Here is an 18,507-nt window from a genome sequence, read left to right on the forward strand (position 1 = left end):
CAAATTTTGCCTTTAACCTGCATTGGTCTGGTGTGTGTGAATCCATGTCATAACAGTAGCACAATTTATTAGGTGAGGCAGGCTTCTGTTTAGACATTGCAATTTTGTTCATGCTCACTTTCATTCCTGACTGTAATTCACTTTGTGTCTCTGGTTGCTGTTTCCATCGATACAGCAGTTTCAACTGCTCTTTTAAATACGAGTTGTGCTTCAGTTAGGAGCTGCTTTTGAAAGATTCCACAAACTAAACTGTGTGCAGTTTTGGGCTCCTTATTTAAGAAAGGATGTGCTGACATTGGAGAGGGTTCAGAGAAGATTCACTAGAATGCTTCCGGGAATGAGAGGATTAACATATGAGGAACGTTTGACCGCTCCTGGACTGTACTCCTTGGAGTTTACAAGAATGAGGGGGGGACCTCATAGAAACATTTTGAATGTTGAAAGGCATGGACAGAGTGGATGTGGCAAAGTTGTTTCCCATGGTGGGTAAGTCTAGTACGAGAGGGCATGACTTAAGGATTGAAGGGCGCCCATTCAGAACAGAGATGCAAAGTAATTTTTTTAGCCAGAGGGTGGTGAATCTGTGGAATTTGTTGCCAAGGGCGGCAGTGGAGGCTAAGTCATTGGGTGTATTTAAGGCAGAGATTGATAGGTAGCTAGAGCATCAAAGGTTATGGTGAGAAGGCGGGGGAGTGGGACTAAATGGGAGAATGCATCAGCTCATGATAAAATGGTGGAGCAGACTTGATGGGCCAAATGGCCGACTTCTGCTCCTTTGTCTTATGGTCTAAACGATCTCTCAGTGTATCATTAAGCCCATTACTCAACTGGCAATACTCAGACAATTTCTTCAATGCAGCCACATTAAATGAAATAGATTCCATTTCCTTTTGATTCTGCTTATGAAACAAAGTATTCTGCAATCAACAATAGTTTTGGTTCTAAATGTTCCAGTATTACTTTCACGGCATCAGCAAGCTTCATTTTGGCAAGTGTTCTTGGAGCAGTCAAGCTTCTAAGCAAACTGTAGGCCTTCCCACTGATAACACCTAACAAAACTGGTACTCACTTCTCATTGGCTATTCCATTTGCTTCATAATATTGTTCAATTTGCTCAGAATATATCAACCAATTATCCCTTGTGCAATCGAACACATCTATCTTTCCCACATAGCCAGCCAGTTTGTTATTCTTATCACCTGGTACTCACTATGAACTGTCTGTTTATTGCCCTTTCTTTACTCTCGCCCATTTCTCTCCTCTCGCAAAGTAAAAAAAAGTGCTGCATTTTTAGAAAGTTTGAACGTGAATCAGCGCCTGTACAGATAGGTAGTCACCTTGGGTTCATTTAAGACTTCCTCATCACCTCTGCTATGTTTAATAACTCCAAAACAAAGCTAATCGAAAGAAATACACAGAGCCCGGAATACTCTAGTTTCATTTTTACTTCTGCAAAATGCATGCAGATGGCCTGGTGGCATGATAACGTATGCCATTCACATACTTTTACGTATTAACTGATGATGAATTATGTAAACAACAAGTAATACTTAATCGAACAATATATTTACAATATACGACTCAAATATTACAGATAAATTAAATACACAACTGTAACTGTGAAACAGAAGTACCACCTAATGGAGCACACACAAAATGCTGGTGGAATACCGCAGGCCAGGCAGCATCTATAGGGAGGAGCGCAGTTGACGTTTTGGGTCTCAGTGCTTCTTCCTATAGGTGCTGCCTGGCCTGCTGCGTTCCACCAGCATTTTGTGTGTGTTGCTTGAATTTCCAGCATCTGCAGATTTCCTCGTGTTTACCACCTAATGGAGCAGTGCACAGCTCAAAACCTGAATAGGTCACAAGAGCCAAGGCAACGTCTTATAATCTACTCACCCAAATTTTTAAAACTTAGGGGCTTTTAAAGACTAGCTTCATTTGTCACACATACATCGAAAGATACTGTGCGTCGGTTGCGTTAACGAGCAGGGATGCGGTGGGTGGTGGGGGGGCAGTCTGCGAGTGTTGCTGAGCTTCCAGCGCCAACATAGCATGCCCACAATTTACTAACCCTGACCCGTACGTCTTTTGGAGAGACCCACGCAGTCATTAGGGGAGCATACAAATTCTTTACAGACAGCAACGGGAAATGAACCCAGACCACAAGGCTTGGCAGAACTCGGCAAGGGTCTCCCTTGAGCTTCACCTCAACTGGACGCAGCGAAAAATGCAGAGGGAGCGTGAATGTATTCTTGGACAGTTCGATGTGTGAAAGGAAGCCATGAGTGTGACTTGTTATGGTTTTTTTTTTGCAGGAAGCTGATTTGTAGTTTTCTGAATAGTGCTGTCATTGTCTGTAAGCTAACCGTTGTAAACAGTGAAATGGTCTTCCTGCTGCTGAAAGCAGAGGCTTGCCATTCTCGAGCCCCTTTCGCCACCTCAGGTGCCGCTTTTCAGCCAAATAAGTCTTCTTTCAGGTCTGTGATCGCTGTTAAAGGTGCGGCAGCCATTATGTGTCCCGCAACACCCTAAAAATCTTGAGGCTGCCTCTCAGAAACCGTTCAAAGTAAATTTATTATCAAAGTGCACGTATGAATCCCAATACAACAAAATAGCTCTCCTAGCCAATAAAGTTGAAAAAACTATCATACGTTGAGTGGAAGCAGGAACATTTCCTACTTCCTTTGGAGTAATCGAAAAGATTGCTGCAAGTGAATTAGGTTGTAGGTCCAAACCTATAACTTTTGATAACGTTCTAAACACATCTCTCTAAAAGTTATTTAACTTTATACAAGACCAAAACATATGAGTTAAGGTAGCCACCTCAGCATTACATCTATCCCAATCCAACTACTGTTTTTTTTGGCTCTCCTCCATTATGTCATGTTTAAACTTGGAGAAAATTAGAAGTCGGACGTTTGATAGATCTTTTAAATTTGAGCGAACCTGGCGACCTTTCATTCGATATTTTCGTATGATGTAATTTTTCTTTTGTTTTTACTTTGTTAGGTAATTTTTTTTCTTCTCTGCGAAGTTTCAGATTTGACCAGAAGGATTTTTCCCTTTTTTTTTTGTAATTATATCCTCAAAATTGACTGCCCAGTCCTCCTTTTATTATGTTAGGTTAGTTTAGTGGAGGTATTTTTCTTTCTCAATAGTAGAAATTGAGTCTTTTTTTTCTATGAATTGTTAAGAGGAGCCGTGGTTCTTTTTTATATTATTAGCTCAATATTTACTATTCATGATTTTGACAGTGTATATTCTTTCTTTGTTGAAATATGTATTTGAGATAACTTCTCCTCTGATTTGTATTTATCCTTATTTTTTAAATCAATAAAAAAAGATTGAAAATAAAAAAGTACATATATGAATCTCAGGGTTGTATAAACAGCACTATGCAAATTTCTTAGGCACATACATATATAAAATATTATCTATCTCTTAAGACTTTTGCACAGTAATTTTATGTATGGCACTGTACTGCTGCTACAAAATAAAAACAAATATCCTGACGTGAGTGATGATAATCCTGATTCTGATCTGGGTCTCTATTGTGGACTGAGAGATAGAAGGGGGCAGGGAATCATGGTTGGGGAGAGGGAAAGGGAGAGGGAAACGTCAGAGAGGTGTTCTGTAATAATCAATAAATGCCCTTGTCTGGTGTTTCAGGGCTGGGTGTGTCTGCACCCGTGTCACCACCCCTGCCCCTGACACTCCTCCTCTGCCGCCAGTCTCACACCCTTCCCAACATCCTTTGCTCCCGCCAGATTTACAAACTCGCTCCTCGCTCCACGCTGACAAATACAGAACCGCGCAAAAGTCGTAGCAATCTGAGCTGTCTATACGAGTGCCTAAGACATTTGCACAGTACTGTACATACTTCGATAACAAATTTACTTTAATCTTTGATCGATGTCACCTCTCCTGAGATTAATTTCTTCTGCGGTCGTTCACTGCGAATGGAAAGAAACCCACGGCAGAACCGCACGCAACAGAAACGGACACACACCTAACGTACAAAAGACAACAAATTGTGTGAATACAGAAAAAAGAAAAATGAGCAACATAATAATAAATTAGTAATAAATATTGAGAACCTAAGCTCCTTCCCACCGCGAGAGTGTAGTCACCCTTGGGCAAGGAGTAGCACCTGCTTAGCCCCGATCAGGGTCACGTGAAGCCATGGGAGCAGGTGGTGGATGGTCGTATGAGCAGCCAGTGCAGATCACAAGTCCTGGTTATGTGACCACTGACACCAGGCAGACAATCTCTGAAGAGCATTGATAATGGCTGGAGTCACCCGTCTTGTAAAGACACTGCCCAGAAGAAGGCAATGGCAAACCACTTCTGTAGAAAAATTTCTATAGAAAATTTCTGTAGAAAAAGAGCAATTGTGGTCATAAGACACAGTACGCGATGATGATGGTGCGCTTCACCTGCAATGGGTGGACCGTCGAGCCACCTTCACCACGCACTCCTTGCTCCCTGGCTCTCTGACCACCCCCTGACTGCTTCTGGGAGCTCCGAGTGCCCCCTCCAATTTTTCCCACGTGTGCCTGGGGTCTCCCACCGGCTTCCTGCCTGTGAGGATGAGGGCTGACGTGATAGAGGTGTATAGATAGATTGCTGCTTTATTGATCCCAAAGGCAATTACAGTGCCACAGTAGCATTGCGTGCACAGATATACAAAAATTAGAAGAGAAGTAGAAAGAATAAAAATAAGTTACCACAAACAGTCTAACAGGAGTGGGGGGGGGGGGGGGGCCATCACTTCCCCGGCTATAGGTTGACTCATTGTAGAGCCTAATGGCCGAGGGTAAGAATAACCTCATATATCGCTCTTCGGAGCAGTGAAGTTGTCTTAGTCTGTTACTGAAAGTGCTCCTCTGTGCAGCCAAGGTGACATGCAGAGGGTGAGAAACATTGTCCAGAATCGCCAGGATTTTCCGTAGGGTCCTTTGTTCTACCACAGCCTCCAGTGTGTCCAGTTTGACTCCTAGAACAGAGCCAGCCTTTCTAATCAGTTTATTGAGCCTGTTGGCATCACCCGTGTTGATGCCATTGCCCCAGCACACCACCGCATAGAAGATTGCACTGGCAACAACAGACTGGTAGAACATGTGAAGGAGAGGCCTGCATACTCCAATGGACCTCAATCTCCTCGGGAAATAGGGGCAACTCTGGCCCTTCTTGTACACAGCCTCTGCGTTGGTGCTCCACTCAAGTCTGTTGTCCAGCTGCCCCCCCAGGTACTTGTAGGTCCTCAGAGTGGCCAATGAGTGACCTGTCCCAGGGAGGAAATGACTACTGCCAGAGGGTGTAATGTTAAGGTGATTGGAGGAGAGTGCTGGGGGATAGCTTTTTATTATTTAGACGGTGTGGTGGGCGCGTGGAACACATCCCCGTTGTGTAGATGGAGATACTGTAGGGATATTTTAGATAGACACATGGAAGGGAGAAAAATGAAGAGCTGTGTGAGGCAGAAGGTTCAGATTGCTCTTGGGGATCAAGGATCAGCTTTGCGCGTACGTTAGAACACCAACGACCACCGCAGGCAGAGGATGTGCTGGGGCCGGCCCACAGCTGTCGCCGTGCTTCCAAAACCAACGTTAGCATGTCCGCAGCTTACTGCACCTAACCCGCGGAGCGGTTTAAAAGGTTGGCGCAGCGCCGTCGTCTGAAGGGCGTGCACTGGGCTGTACCATTCCATGTCCTGTGTACCTCTGCCCCAGCCAATCCCAGGCACCAAGCTTGCCCGTTTCTGCTGCAGATACCAGAAACTCGGCCAATCGCATCCTTCGGCCAGAGCAAGGGATGCAGAGCATTGTGGGATGCGAATTGAGGCGGGAGCGCAGCGGTGAGCGCGATACTCCGCGGCGCCAGTGAGCAGGGTTCAATTCGATCCTGTTTGCCCTCTTGGAGTGGGTTTCCTCCGACGTTCCGAATACGTACAGGTTAGGCTGAGTAAGTTCTGGGCATGCCCTGTTGGGGCCAGAAGCGTGGGTGACACTCGCGGGCTGCCCCCAAGCGCAACCTCAGACTGTGTTGGTTGTTGGCGCAAATGACAGATTTCTATTGACAAGTAAAGCTCATTTAACTCTCCATTTTAAAAAAAAATCCTAGATTACTGAAGTAAAATGGACCTGATTTACATGTTTTTGAAATAGAAATTTGAAAAAGAAGCTTTTATGCATTTAAGAAAAATATGTGACTTTTGGAAAATCGCTGTACGGTGGATTCTGGTTAATCAAGACCAGCACATTTTGGCCCAATTAACTGAAGTTTCATAAAAGTAACTTTTTTTTAAAAAAAAGCATAACAATGGCATTTAACTGAATAAGAAATTATGCATTTAAATGAAATACAGAAACAATTAGAATACTACCAATACTAGTACAGTATTGTAAATCTGAGTATTAGCTCCTAATAGTTATTGATAGAAAAATTCATCACTGCTGTGTTCTTTTGACTGACTGAAAATGAACCAAATCAGTGAAGGAAACGTACAGAAAATGGACTGCCTTCATTGTCTTCCTGAATAAAGTTAAAAAAAAGATCAAAACCGATGGCGTTTTGAATCGGCCTATGTTAGCCCACGTGGATAACATAACAGATGCACACGCAACTGACACTATTTTAAAAGCTCAAACAAGAGAAAATCTGCAGATGCAGGAATCAAATTCACACACACACACACACACACACACACACACACACACACACACACACACACACACACACACACACACACACACACACACACACACACACACACACACACACACACACACACACACACACACACACACACACACACACAACATGGCCAGGCAGCATCTATGGAAAAGAGCGAACAGTCGACATTTCCGGCCAAGTCCTGATGAAGGGTCCCGGCCCAACACCTCCAGAGGTGTTTGCATGCTCTCTCTGTAACTACAAGGGCTTCTCTTGGAAGCTCCAGTTTCTTCCAAAATGTTAGAACATAGAATAGTACAGCACATTACAGGCCCTTCAGCCCACAATGTTGTGCCGACCTTCAAACCCTGCCTCCCATATAACCCCCCACCTTAAATTCCTCCATATACCTATCTAGTAGTCTCTTAAACTTCACTAGTGTATCTGCCTCCACCACTGACTCAGGCAGTGCATTTCACACACCAACCTCTCTCTGAGTGAAAAACCTTCCTCTAATATCCCCCTTGAACTTCCCTTCCCTTACCTTAAAGCCATGTCCTCTTGTACTGAGCAGTGGTGCCCTGAGGAAGAGGCACTGGCTGTCCACTCTGTCTATTCCTCTTAATATCTTGTACACCTCTATCATGTCTCCTCTCACCCTCCTTCTCTCCAAAGAGTAAAGCCCTTGCTCCCTTAATCTCTGATCATAATCCATACTCTCTAAACCAGGCAGCATCCTGGTAAATCTCCTCTGTACCCTTTCCAATGCTTCCGTATCCTTCCTATAGTGAGGCGACCAGAACTGGACACAGTACTCCAAGTGTGGCCTAACTAGAGTTTTGATGTTGATGCTTAATCTTTTCCACTGAGGCTGCCTGGCCTACTGAGATCCTCCAGCATTTTGTGCGCAGAGCCATTTTAAACACTGTTCACTCCGCAATGTCTAGTGGCTGTTTGTGGCATCTCCAAAACTGAATATTTGAAACCGCACCGAGCAGAACGGTTCTGAATTGTCTTACTGCTTATTTCCCACCAGCAATCAGCGACAAAAATCACTGCTTTTTGAACACAGACGTGTGATGCTATTTAAAAGTAGTTGGCTCTGCGCACTGTGTAGTGTCTCACAGCCATACAAGTGTACACGACGAGTTAGAATCTGCTCGGCAGCAGTCTCCTGTCCCAATTCAGCGGCAGAGTGTCCCAAATAAGCGAAGTGGATCCCGGCTATTTTCCCCAATTAGTATCTGTTCGTCAACAGTTAGCCCAAATTAGTGGGTGCACTAACTAACTGAGGGCCCAGTGAGTCAGAATCCACTGTAATTATTAATGGGAACCGTGGCACAGGAGGTAAAACTTCTGTCTTACAGCGCTGGTGATCCAGGTTCGATCCTGAGCTGGGGTGCAGTCTGTGTGGAGTTTGCATGCTCTCTCTGTAACTGCAGGGGCTTCTCTTAGAAGCTCCAGTTTCTTCCAAAATTCCAAAGAGGGCACCAAGTTGCCCCCTGGTGCGTAGGTAAGTGACAGAATCTGGGGAGAGTAGACGGGAAGGTGGACAGAAACAAACAGGAAGTAGAGAAATGGGTGCCTGATAGCATCGATTTTGTGGGCTGAATGGTTTTTTTTTCTGTTTCTGACTATATGCCTGTTAGTTTTCCACTATTCTGTCTATCTCGTCTGAAATTTACTTACTACCCATTATGCCGTTGGTGTTTAGGGCAGCAATGAGGGGCCTCCATCCCTGGCTTCCTCTCAGTGTTCACTGCTGTCAATCGTGCAAGTCCCAGGTAGGGACTCAGGAATACTGTGGCACTCAGATGCGAAGGGCTCTTCACTGCTGTTTCTGTCAAAGTTTTGTCTGACCAGTCAGGGCGGTTATCCCTGAGCCGAACCCCCGAACCTGGAGGACCGGTGGACCACTCTTACCCTCCAACCTGTTTGACATGGGTGACCCTACAAAAGCATGAAGCCCTGACTCCAATCAACATAGCCCTCCAGGTCACTGAGGCACGTAAGCCTCCACACCCAACGGCACGGTCCTCTTGGTGGTCTCGTCTGCAAAACATTTTGTTAAAGTTATCTGGCATTTGTTGGCTGAAGGTTCAAGAGACTCCAGGTACTGGAGCAACAGACAATCTGCTGGAGGAACTCAACGTGTCGGCCCGCATCTGCTGAAGGGAAGTAACGATCGACGTTTCGTAGACACGAGATCCCGCAGATGCCGGAAATCTGGAGCAGGACTGAGAAGGAACTCGGGGCAAGACATCAACTGTTCTCTCCCTTCCACGGATCCCGCCCGACTGGCTGATTTTCCTCGGCCTCTTTGTGGGTGTTGTTGCAGTTAGTGCTGTGGGTTGACCCACTTCGTCGGAACCCGAAATATCGACTGACTGCTTATCCTCCACAGATGCTTTCTGACCTCAGGGTTCCTCCAAACTCTTGGGACGTTGGTTTTAATTAAACTCGCATCGTTGGGATTTAAATTCATGGTTTGTTATTAGAAGGCTGCCTCGGCCTACCTGTATTGTCTTGATTACACAGGCCTACGGAGCCTACAGAGGTCCGTCTGGGTGAGCAGTCTCTTGCGATACCTCAGAAGGATGTGGAGATATTGAGATAGCTCCTGCCTGAGGAAGAGGGGAAAAGGTTCCTGATCTATATTAGGTGGAATAGTGGTTAAGTTACAAGAGGCCTAGATGAATAACCGTGAAACACGAGCTCGGTTCTCTCCATTGAATGTAGAATGTAAATTGGAACTAGAGCTTTAAAAAATATTTTTAGCAGTTCTTCCAGGTGAGGCGACACTTCACCTGTGAGCCTGTTGGGGTCATTTACTTTATACAGTGCTCCCAGTGTGGCCTCCTGTATATCGGTAAGTTGGGAGACTGCTTCGCCCAGCACCTACACACCATCTGCCAGAAAAAGTGGGAGCTCACCACAGCCACCCATTTCAATTCTGCTTCCCGTTCCCATTCCGACATCCCAGTCCACGGCCTCCCCTACTGCCGTGATGAGGCCACACTCAGGTTGGAGGAGCAACACTTTATATTGTGTCTGGGTAGCCTCCAGCCTGATGGTATGAATATCGATTTTTCGAACCTCCGGTAATTGCCCCTCCCCTCTTCTTCACCATTCCCCGTTCCGATTTCCCTCTCTCACCTTATCTCCTTGCCTGCCCAACACCTCCCTCTCGTGCCCCTTCCACTTCCCTTTCTTCCATGGCCTTTAGTCCTCTCCTATCAGACTCCCCCTTCTCCAGCCCTTTATCTCTTTCACCAATCGATTTCCCAGCTCTTTACTTCACCCCTCCTCCACTCCCGGTTTCACCTATCACCTGCCACCTTACTCTTCTTCCTCCCCTCCCCACATCTTCTTATTCTGACTTCTCATCTCTTTTTCCAGTCCCGATGAAGTGTTTCCGCCCAAAGCGTCAACTAGATGCTGCCTGGCCCACTGATCTCCTGCGGCACTTTGAGTGCGCTGAATGGTTCAGTATGCTCTAGATGGGCCGAAGGCCCAGTTTCGAAGGTACATTTAATGTCAGAGAAACATTTGCAATACACATCCTGAGATGCTTTCTCTGTGCAAACACCCACGAGTGAATGACAGTTAAATGTTAGAACCCCAAAGTACCCCCTCCAGCTCCCCTCCCTCCCGCGTGTAAGCGGCAGCAAGCAACAATCCCCCCTCCCCCCGCCGGCAAAGAAAAGCATCGGCACCCGCCACCGAGCACTCAAACGTGAGCCAAGCAACAGCAAAGACACAAACTTGCCGTACCCCAAAGTCTTGGCGTTTCACCCGGTATTCGACCTACCGCAGGCTCTCTCTCTCCCTAATAGAGAGAAAGAAATGTCTCCGTTCCACAGCGAGAAGGGAGGCATAACAAACAACTCGCTGGTCTACGATGTTAAAAGGCCATTGCGTCACTTTTTCCTGAGCTCTCTGCTGAAAGATCTCAGGTCTTCAGGCACACAGCCGAAGATCTTCCGGCTCCCACGCCACACCGGTCTGCCCAGACACCGACCTTCGATCTGCCTGTATCCAGAGCGATGAAATCTCAGCCCTCCAAAGGCGAGCTGAGCCCTTAGGCCACGCCCTTAGCGTGCTGAATAACGGCCGGTTGTAAGACCCCGGGAGCGGGTCCCATTCCCGCAAGGAACTGAAGTCAGCGTGTAACTCCAGGTCAGGGTCTTCAAAAGAACCCTGAAAGGGGAAAGCAGAGATATTAAAGATGGAAATGGAGCTGAAGATGTAAGCAAAGGAGTTGCCGTTAGGCGCCATTTACCCTCCTAAGCTCCTCCTCGAGCTGTAGTTTTCTGTTGACATTGATTCTTCATTCGCCTTAATAGAAGCTGACTGGCTTGCAGAGTTCTTCGAGCGTTCTCTGCATATTTAACCATGAAGCAATCAGATTGTTCTGAAGTCCTACCTGGATCAGAGAATCTAGCCGACTTGTCACTCCGCAGTCTGAATTGCACAGCAAGCCATTCCCGTCTCAGGGATAGGCGATGCACGCTGTCCCTGCCACACCTCCTGGAAGGAGGAACGTAGAAAAACATGGGAATTGGGTCCATTTCCAACCTTCAGAGCAGGAAGGATGTCAATGCATTGGAAAGAGGAAACTCATTGGAATTGTCCCAGGGTTGCGAGACTTGGACCAGAGCGAGTCTTGAAAGGAAAATGACATTCCATGGAGATAATCAGGAGGTATTATTTCCAGGGGTTAGAAAAGGATCTAAGGTGATTTGGCAAGCAAATACTGAGATAATGAAGTGCATTTTTGTTAATCTGTCAGCAAACTGTAATCACAGTATTTCCCCTCAAGGATATTGGAAGCAAGTTTAACAGAAGTTTCTTAAGGGAACTGGGTGAACAAAGTTAGTGAACGATATAAATGGTGTTTTTTAAATCAACTCCATTTTAAAATCCTGCTTCACAAAAGCATTTTTAAAAACGGAATGGACGGTGGCGTAGTGGTTAGCAGGACGGTTTACGGTACCGGCGACCGGGGTTCAATTCCCGCCGCTGCGTTTGTGTCTTCTACCTGTGACCATGTGGGTTTCCTTCGGGTGCTCAGGTTTCCCCCCACGGTCTAAGGTTAACTGGTCTTTGTAAACCGTCCCGTGGTTAGGCGAGGGTTAAACCTGCTGGGCAGTGCTGATCGAGGTGCCAGAAGGGCCTCTTCAGACGTAACTCTTCAGAATCAGAGATAGGTTTATTATCGCTGGCATATGTCGTGTAAAAATGCGTAATAATAGGAAAAAATATAAATAGATATGTAAAATAGTTGACTTAAGTAATCCATAAATTAAATTTTTTTTAAAAAAGTAGCGAGGTAGTGTTCATATGTTCAATGTCAATTCAGAAATCGTTGAGTGTGTGCCTCCAGGCTCCTGTACCTCCTGATGGTAGCAATGAGAAGAGGGCTTTCTTAATGATGGATGCTGCCTTTTCGAGGCATCCCTGTAAATGTAGAAAACATTTGGACCTGAGATTTAATTGGAAAAAACGATTAGATGGGTTGAGTTTAATTAATCACAGGGGAAGGCTATTGGGTCTAACAAGTTGATGCCGCCCCCCAGCCTCGTGCCTTTACATCTCCACAGCCGGCTGCGTCTCTCACCCGGCCGTCAGCTGCTCACTGGCTGTTTGTATTATCCACCTGCATTGAAGGAGGGTGAAGAGGTTTAGGGGTGATTGGAAGGATTTGAAGTTGAAGATCAGTATTGAAAACACGGGGATTTCTTGAGGTTGCAAGCACGGAGTTGATGGTTGGGGACTCAGCAGGTATTTCAAGGTAACCGTCGAAAGAGAGTGGGATTAACTGGGTACTCAAGAGAAATGGGCCTGCAGTAGTTGGAATCTGGAGCACTGCCTGGAGGAGCAAATTACAAACAGGAGAAACTCTGCCGATGCTGGAAGTCCAGAGCAACGCACAAAATGCTCGAGGGACTCAGCATCGATGGAAATGAGTGGCTAGCAGACATTTTGGGCCGAGACCCTTCTTCAGGACTGGAGAGGAAGGGGAGGAGGTGCCAGAATGAAAAGGGAAGGAGGATGGCTGGAAGGTGAGAGGTGAAGCCAGACGGGTGCGAAAGGTCAAGGGCTGGAGAGGAAGGAATCTGATCGGAGAGGAGAGCGGACCGTAGGAGAAAGGGAAGGAGGAGGGGGAGGTGAGAAGAGGTCAGAGACCAGAGTGGGGAACAGAAGAAAAGGAGAGGGAGAGGGAAGTTGGTTCATCACCTTCCAACCTTTGCTCCTCCCTCTTCCCCCACTCACTCATTCAGGCTTCTGCCCCCTCCCTTTCCAATCCTGATGGAGGATCTTGTCAAATCAGAGAACATCCATGGACATTTTTTTCTGCCAAAGGAGCAGTCGATGTTCATGCGATCAGGTTGGAGGCCACCCCGTCATAATACGAGGTGTTGCTCCTCCACCCTGAGGGTGGCCTCACCTTGGCACAAGCGGAGGCCGTGGACCCTCTTGTCAGAACGGAATGGGAATGAAAATGTTTGGCCACAGGGAAGCTCCACCTTTGGCGGGGAGGCGAGGTGGGAGGTGAATGGGCAGGTGCACCATTTGACCGCTTGTGCCAGGAAGGACGAGCGGACAAGGAATTGCGGAGGAAGCGACAGCTGTGGGAAAAGGAGGGGAGGGGAGGGTGTGGGAGTGGGATCCCTTTGAAGATCGCGGAAGTTGCAGAGAATGATGCGTTGAGGGAACTCAGCAGGCCAGGAGGATTCCCTCTTCCGCCCTTTATGTCTTCCAACTATCGCCTTTCAGCTTCTTACGTTATCGCCCCTCCCCCTCCTATCGACCCATCACCTTCCAACCTTTGCCCCTCCCCCTTCCCCCACTCACTCATTCTGGCTTCTGCCTCCTCCCTTTCCAATCCTGATGAAGGATCTTGTCAGATCAGAGAACATCCATGGAGATGAATTAACTGTCAACATTTTGGGTCGAGACCTTTCACCAGGACTTAAGCGACATCGAGACAATCAGACAGACAGACAGACATACTTTATTGATCCCGAGGGAAATTGGGTTTCATTAGTCACACCAACCAAGAATAGTGTAGAGATATAGCAATATAAAACCATAAATAATTTAATAATAATAATAATAATAATAATAATAATACGTAAATTATGCCAAGTGGCAAGTTAAGTCAGTTCCTGGTGAAGGGTCTGGGCCAGAAGCGTTGGCTATCTGTTACCCCTCCGTAGATGCTGCCTGACCTGCTGAGGTCCTCCTGCGTTTTGTGCGTGCTGCAGCTTTTAAGAAACCGGTTTACGTTGGAAAAGAGGCTGACGATCTGCGCGCAGCAAAGGACCCACAGGAAGTGGCTGCCTGCGGGGTGAGGTTGAAATTTGAAAGTCCCATCACCACAGTGAGGCTCTCTGTTTTGTTTTTTGCAGAAGAAGGCGAATTTTTCCTGAAGGTTCTGATCCCCAGTTACGCTGCAGGCTCGATAATCGGGAAGGGCGGACAGACCATCGTCCAGCTGCAGAAGGAGACGGGCGCCACCATCAAGCTTTCCAAATCCAAAGACTTCTACCCAGGTAAATGCCCCTTACGGGCGTGCGCACGCTGCTTCAGGTGGCAAATGATCTGTCGAGGCCAAGGGCCGTTTGGGTAGAGCTTGCTGTGGCAGCTTTGTTGTCTTGAGGTGATGAGGGGTGTGGAGGAGCTGTGGTCACTGACTACTAGGTGTATGGTTCATTATGGTCCAGGAGTTTCAGCCTTGAAGTGGAAAGGTTTCATGCTTTAAGAAGAACTGGACTTGTTCATTGTCTACCCAACTCCCACCACTCACCGTCCTCCTTTGTCCCATATTCCCAATTCTCTATCCTTCCCCAGTGTCTCCCGAATCATCTGTCCGCAGTCTCCACATCTGTCCCGCCTACCGGAGCGTACCCGGTCCACCCACCCTCTCACCCTCTTCAAGATTATTCTTCCGCACGCGAGTACGGTGAGGCACGGGCACAGTTGAACGAGTCGCTTGCCCCGTGGCCCCAGCTGGGAGTAAATATGAAACTTGTGAAGATTCGGTTGCTGCTCCTTCCCTCCGAGAGGTTTGAGGGTGCATTCTCCTGTCGAGGCATGCATGTGCAATACAACTCTGGTTTTCGCCTTCTCCCGATAGCCACGAAATACAGAAAGACCCTGAGTGTCGGTGAAAAAAAAGATTTCCACCCCTCCACCCCCAAACCGGCATGAAAAATTAAAGAAAGCAAACCCCAAAATCCACCACCACTTCTTCCTTGTAGCGAAAAAAAATAGCCACGATAACAATCAACGACCCTCGACACATAACCACGGACCCCCCCCCCACCACCACTCGCAGAAGCGAACAGCAACAGTAGTACCAAAACCCCAGCCCCCCATGTGGGAGGAGACCAGAGCATCCGGAGGACACGGGGAGAACGTACAAACTCCTTACAGGCGGTGGCGGGAATTGAACCTGGGTCGCCGGTACTGTACTACCGCGATGCCCCCAAATCGATCCACCAGCTCCTGACTTCTTCGTTTTCGCCTCTGCAGAGCACGACTTGGGTGGCGGGGTGGAGGTACGTCTCTACCAAAGGAGGGGTGAAATGCTCCTTCCCTCCGCTGGCCTGCAGGTCCCCCCTGTAACGCCTGCTCAACCCCCACCCCCCGATCAGGGTAACGTGAAGCCATGGGAGCAGGTGGTGGATGGTCGTACGAGCAGCCAGTGCAGATCACAAGTCCTGGTTATGCGACCATTGACGCCAGGCAGACAATCTCTGAAGAGTATTGATAATGGCTGGGGTCACCCGTCTTGTAAAGACACTGCCCAGAAGAAGGCAATGACAAGCCACTTCTGTAGAAAAATTTGTCAAGAACCATCATGGGCCTGGAAAGACCGTGATCGCCCACGTCAGACAATGTGGCGCATCATAAAGAAAATTGCCTCTAGCGTGTACGGGGACTGTGAATGCATCAACATAAAAATGTTTCCATTCTCTTTATATCCTGTAGTTCTGGATGGTGGGTCCTCTCTGCCTTTTGATGAGTTCAAGGTACATTTATGACCTGACTGCTCACACTTGCTCATTTCCCATATCCCTGAGTAGCTCTGGGTAATGAAAATCCATCAATCTCAGATTTAATTTTAACAATTAATGGCCACTATCAATTGTCCAGGGACTTCGAACACTCAGAGTGAGAATCAGGGTTTAATATCGCCGGCATAGGCTGTGAAATTTGTTAACTTTGCGGCAGCAGTACAGTGAAGTACCTGATAATATAGAGAACACAATTACAGTAAAGATATGTAAATGTATATTAAATAGTTAACTTAAATAAGCAGTGCAAAAAGAGAGGAAAAAAAGGATTGTTCATGGGTTCAATGTACATTCAGAAATCTGATGGCAGAGGGGAAGAAGCTGTTCCTGCATCATTGAGTGTGTGCCTTCAGGCTCCTGTACCTCCTCCCTGATGAGAGGAGGGCATGTCCTGGGTGATGGGGGTCCTTAATGATGGCTGCCGCCTTTCTGAATCACTGGCTCACTGAGGGTGTCTTGGATACTATGGAGTCTATACCCACGATGGAGCTGGTTAACTTTACGACTCTCTAGAGGTTCTTTCAGTCCTGGACAGTAGCCCTCCCTCCCCCCCCACCCCCATGCACCGCAACCCTATATGTAAGACCATAAGACAAATGAGCAGAATTAGGCCATTCAGCCCATCGAGTCTGCTCCACCACACTCCATCATGGCTGATTTGTTATCCCTCTCAACCTCATTGTAACCTTTGATACCCTGACTAATCAAGAACCTTTCAATCTCGGCTTTAAATGCACCCAATGACTTGGCCTCCACAGGTGCCTGTGGCAATGAATTCCACAGATTCACCAGCCACAGGGCTAAAGAAACTCCTCCTCTTCTCTGTTCCAAAGGGGCACCCTTCTATTCTGAGGCTGTGCCCTCTTGCCCTAGGCTCTCCCACCATAGAAAGCATCCTCGCCACATCCACTCCATCTCATCATCGTCATTATGTGCCATGTTGTATGACATCATCATTATGCGCTGTGTTGTATGACATGAGTGATCATGGTCTTTCCATGACCATGATTGTTCTTGGCAAGTTTTTCTACAGAAGTGGTTTGCCATTGCCTTCTTCTGGGCAGTGTCTTTACAAGACGGGTGACCCCAGCCATTATCAATACTCTTCAGAGATTGTCTGCCTGGCGTCAGTGGTCACATAACCAGGACTTGTGACCTGCACTGGCTGCTCATATGACCGTCCACCACCTGCTCCCGTGGCTTCACGTGACCCTGATCGGGGCTAAGCAGGGGCTACCCCTTGCCCAAGGGTGACCTGTGAAGGAGTGCCTTACACCTCCTCTGGTAGAGATGTATCTCCACCTCACCACCATCTCCACCACTCTATTTCATTAAGAAACAAATAACCGTAATTTTCTTGAAAATTTGGCTCCTGCTTTTCATTCTCACACACCTCCCCATAGGTTTTTCAGCTCCCCAGGCAGCAGAAGTAGTTTCAATCCATCCACCTTATCCTCAATGTCTAGGTTTTTTTTTCCCCTGTCAGTGGCCTTCTAAATTCCAGGGAAATGCAGTCCCAGTTTCTGTGATAAATTATCCCCAGCCCCAGCTCTCTCATAACAGCACTGGGAGTTTTGGCCTAGATTTTGTGTTTGAGTGTCTGGGACAGGATTTGAGCCCACGATGAGTAATGAGATCATGTGGGATAGAGTACTGAATTAGGCCCCTCGGCCTAGCGATTGCCCATTTACTCTGATCGTATGATAGGGCCACCTTATTCTCATCATCTTCCGAAAAAAACTCTACACACTTATTTAGTGTGTACATCTACTTTATTTAGTAGATGTACATCGCTTTATTACTACATCATTTTACTACATCACTTTATTTAGTGATACATCTCGTAGGCCCGTCCAGCCCTTTGGGCCTCACCACCTCAGCAATCCCCAACAAATCCAATCAAGCCTAACCTAATCACGGGACAGTGTACCAATTAACCTTCCCGGTTCGTCCTTGGACTGTGGGAGGAAACTCACGCATTCCACACGGAGGATGTACGGAGGCTCCTTACAGAATGGTGCCGGAATTGAGCTCCCGGAGAGCCCCCAGCTGTTCCAGCCTTGTGCTAACCGCTACAAATTCATCGCCACAGATAGCCGTCGAGGCCGAGTCGTTGGGCGTATTTAAAGCGGAGGCTGGCAGCTTCTCGATTGGTAAAGGTCAGAGGTTATAGGGGGAAGGCGGGAGAATCAGAATTCCGGTTCTGAATGGGGTTGAGAGGGAAAATAAATCAGCCATGATGGAGTGGTGAAGTAGACTCAATGGTCTACCTCAGACTGGAGTAATTTTTATGGACACAGAACAGTCAGTTGAGGCTAGAAATTCAGGATAGCACTCACAAGCTCAGCAGATCAGGGAACACCTGTGGTGAGGACTGGACAGTCAAAGTTTTGGGTCGAGACCTTCCATCAGGACATAAGGGACATCAAGACAATCAAGTCCTGGTGAAGGGTCTCGGCCAGAAGCGTTGGCTGTTTATTCCTCTCCGTAGCTGCTACCTGACCCACAGGCTGCGACAATCAACCCTTGCCCAAGGCCCAAGGCTCCGGCAGCAGAGAGAATGATGGAGAGTGGCCAAACACAGGCGGACGGCGTCGAACACCCGCTTGCCTTCTGCTCTCGTCCATGCTGATTTCAATCCTGCTCGGTGCCTTAGTTGGCGAGGTTGGCGAATGATGGAGCCGATGGAAGGTTCGTGTTCCACCGTTAGGCCTCACGCTCACCCTCAACCACGGTAAATTCT

The 18,507-nt window shown here is 47.3% G+C and overlaps 1 protein-coding gene across 2 annotated transcripts in view; it reads left to right on the plus strand.

Annotated features, from left to right (window-relative positions):
• Positions 1-18,507, plus strand: part of LOC140716525 (RNA-binding protein Nova-1-like) — a 271,491-nt gene that overhangs the window by 69,639 nt on the left and 183,345 nt on the right. For both annotated transcript variants that reach the window (XM_073029332.1, XM_073029333.1), the window contains exon 2: positions 14,094-14,237. In XM_073029332.1, coding sequence (XP_072885433.1) covers positions 14,094-14,237 — 144 coding nt within the window. The remainder of the gene's footprint in view (positions 1-14,093; positions 14,238-18,507) is intronic.

Source organism: Hemitrygon akajei, chromosome 25, assembly GCF_048418815.1.
Source record: "Hemitrygon akajei chromosome 25, sHemAka1.3, whole genome shotgun sequence".
Classification (NCBI taxonomy): domain Eukaryota; kingdom Metazoa; phylum Chordata; class Chondrichthyes; order Myliobatiformes; family Dasyatidae; genus Hemitrygon; species Hemitrygon akajei.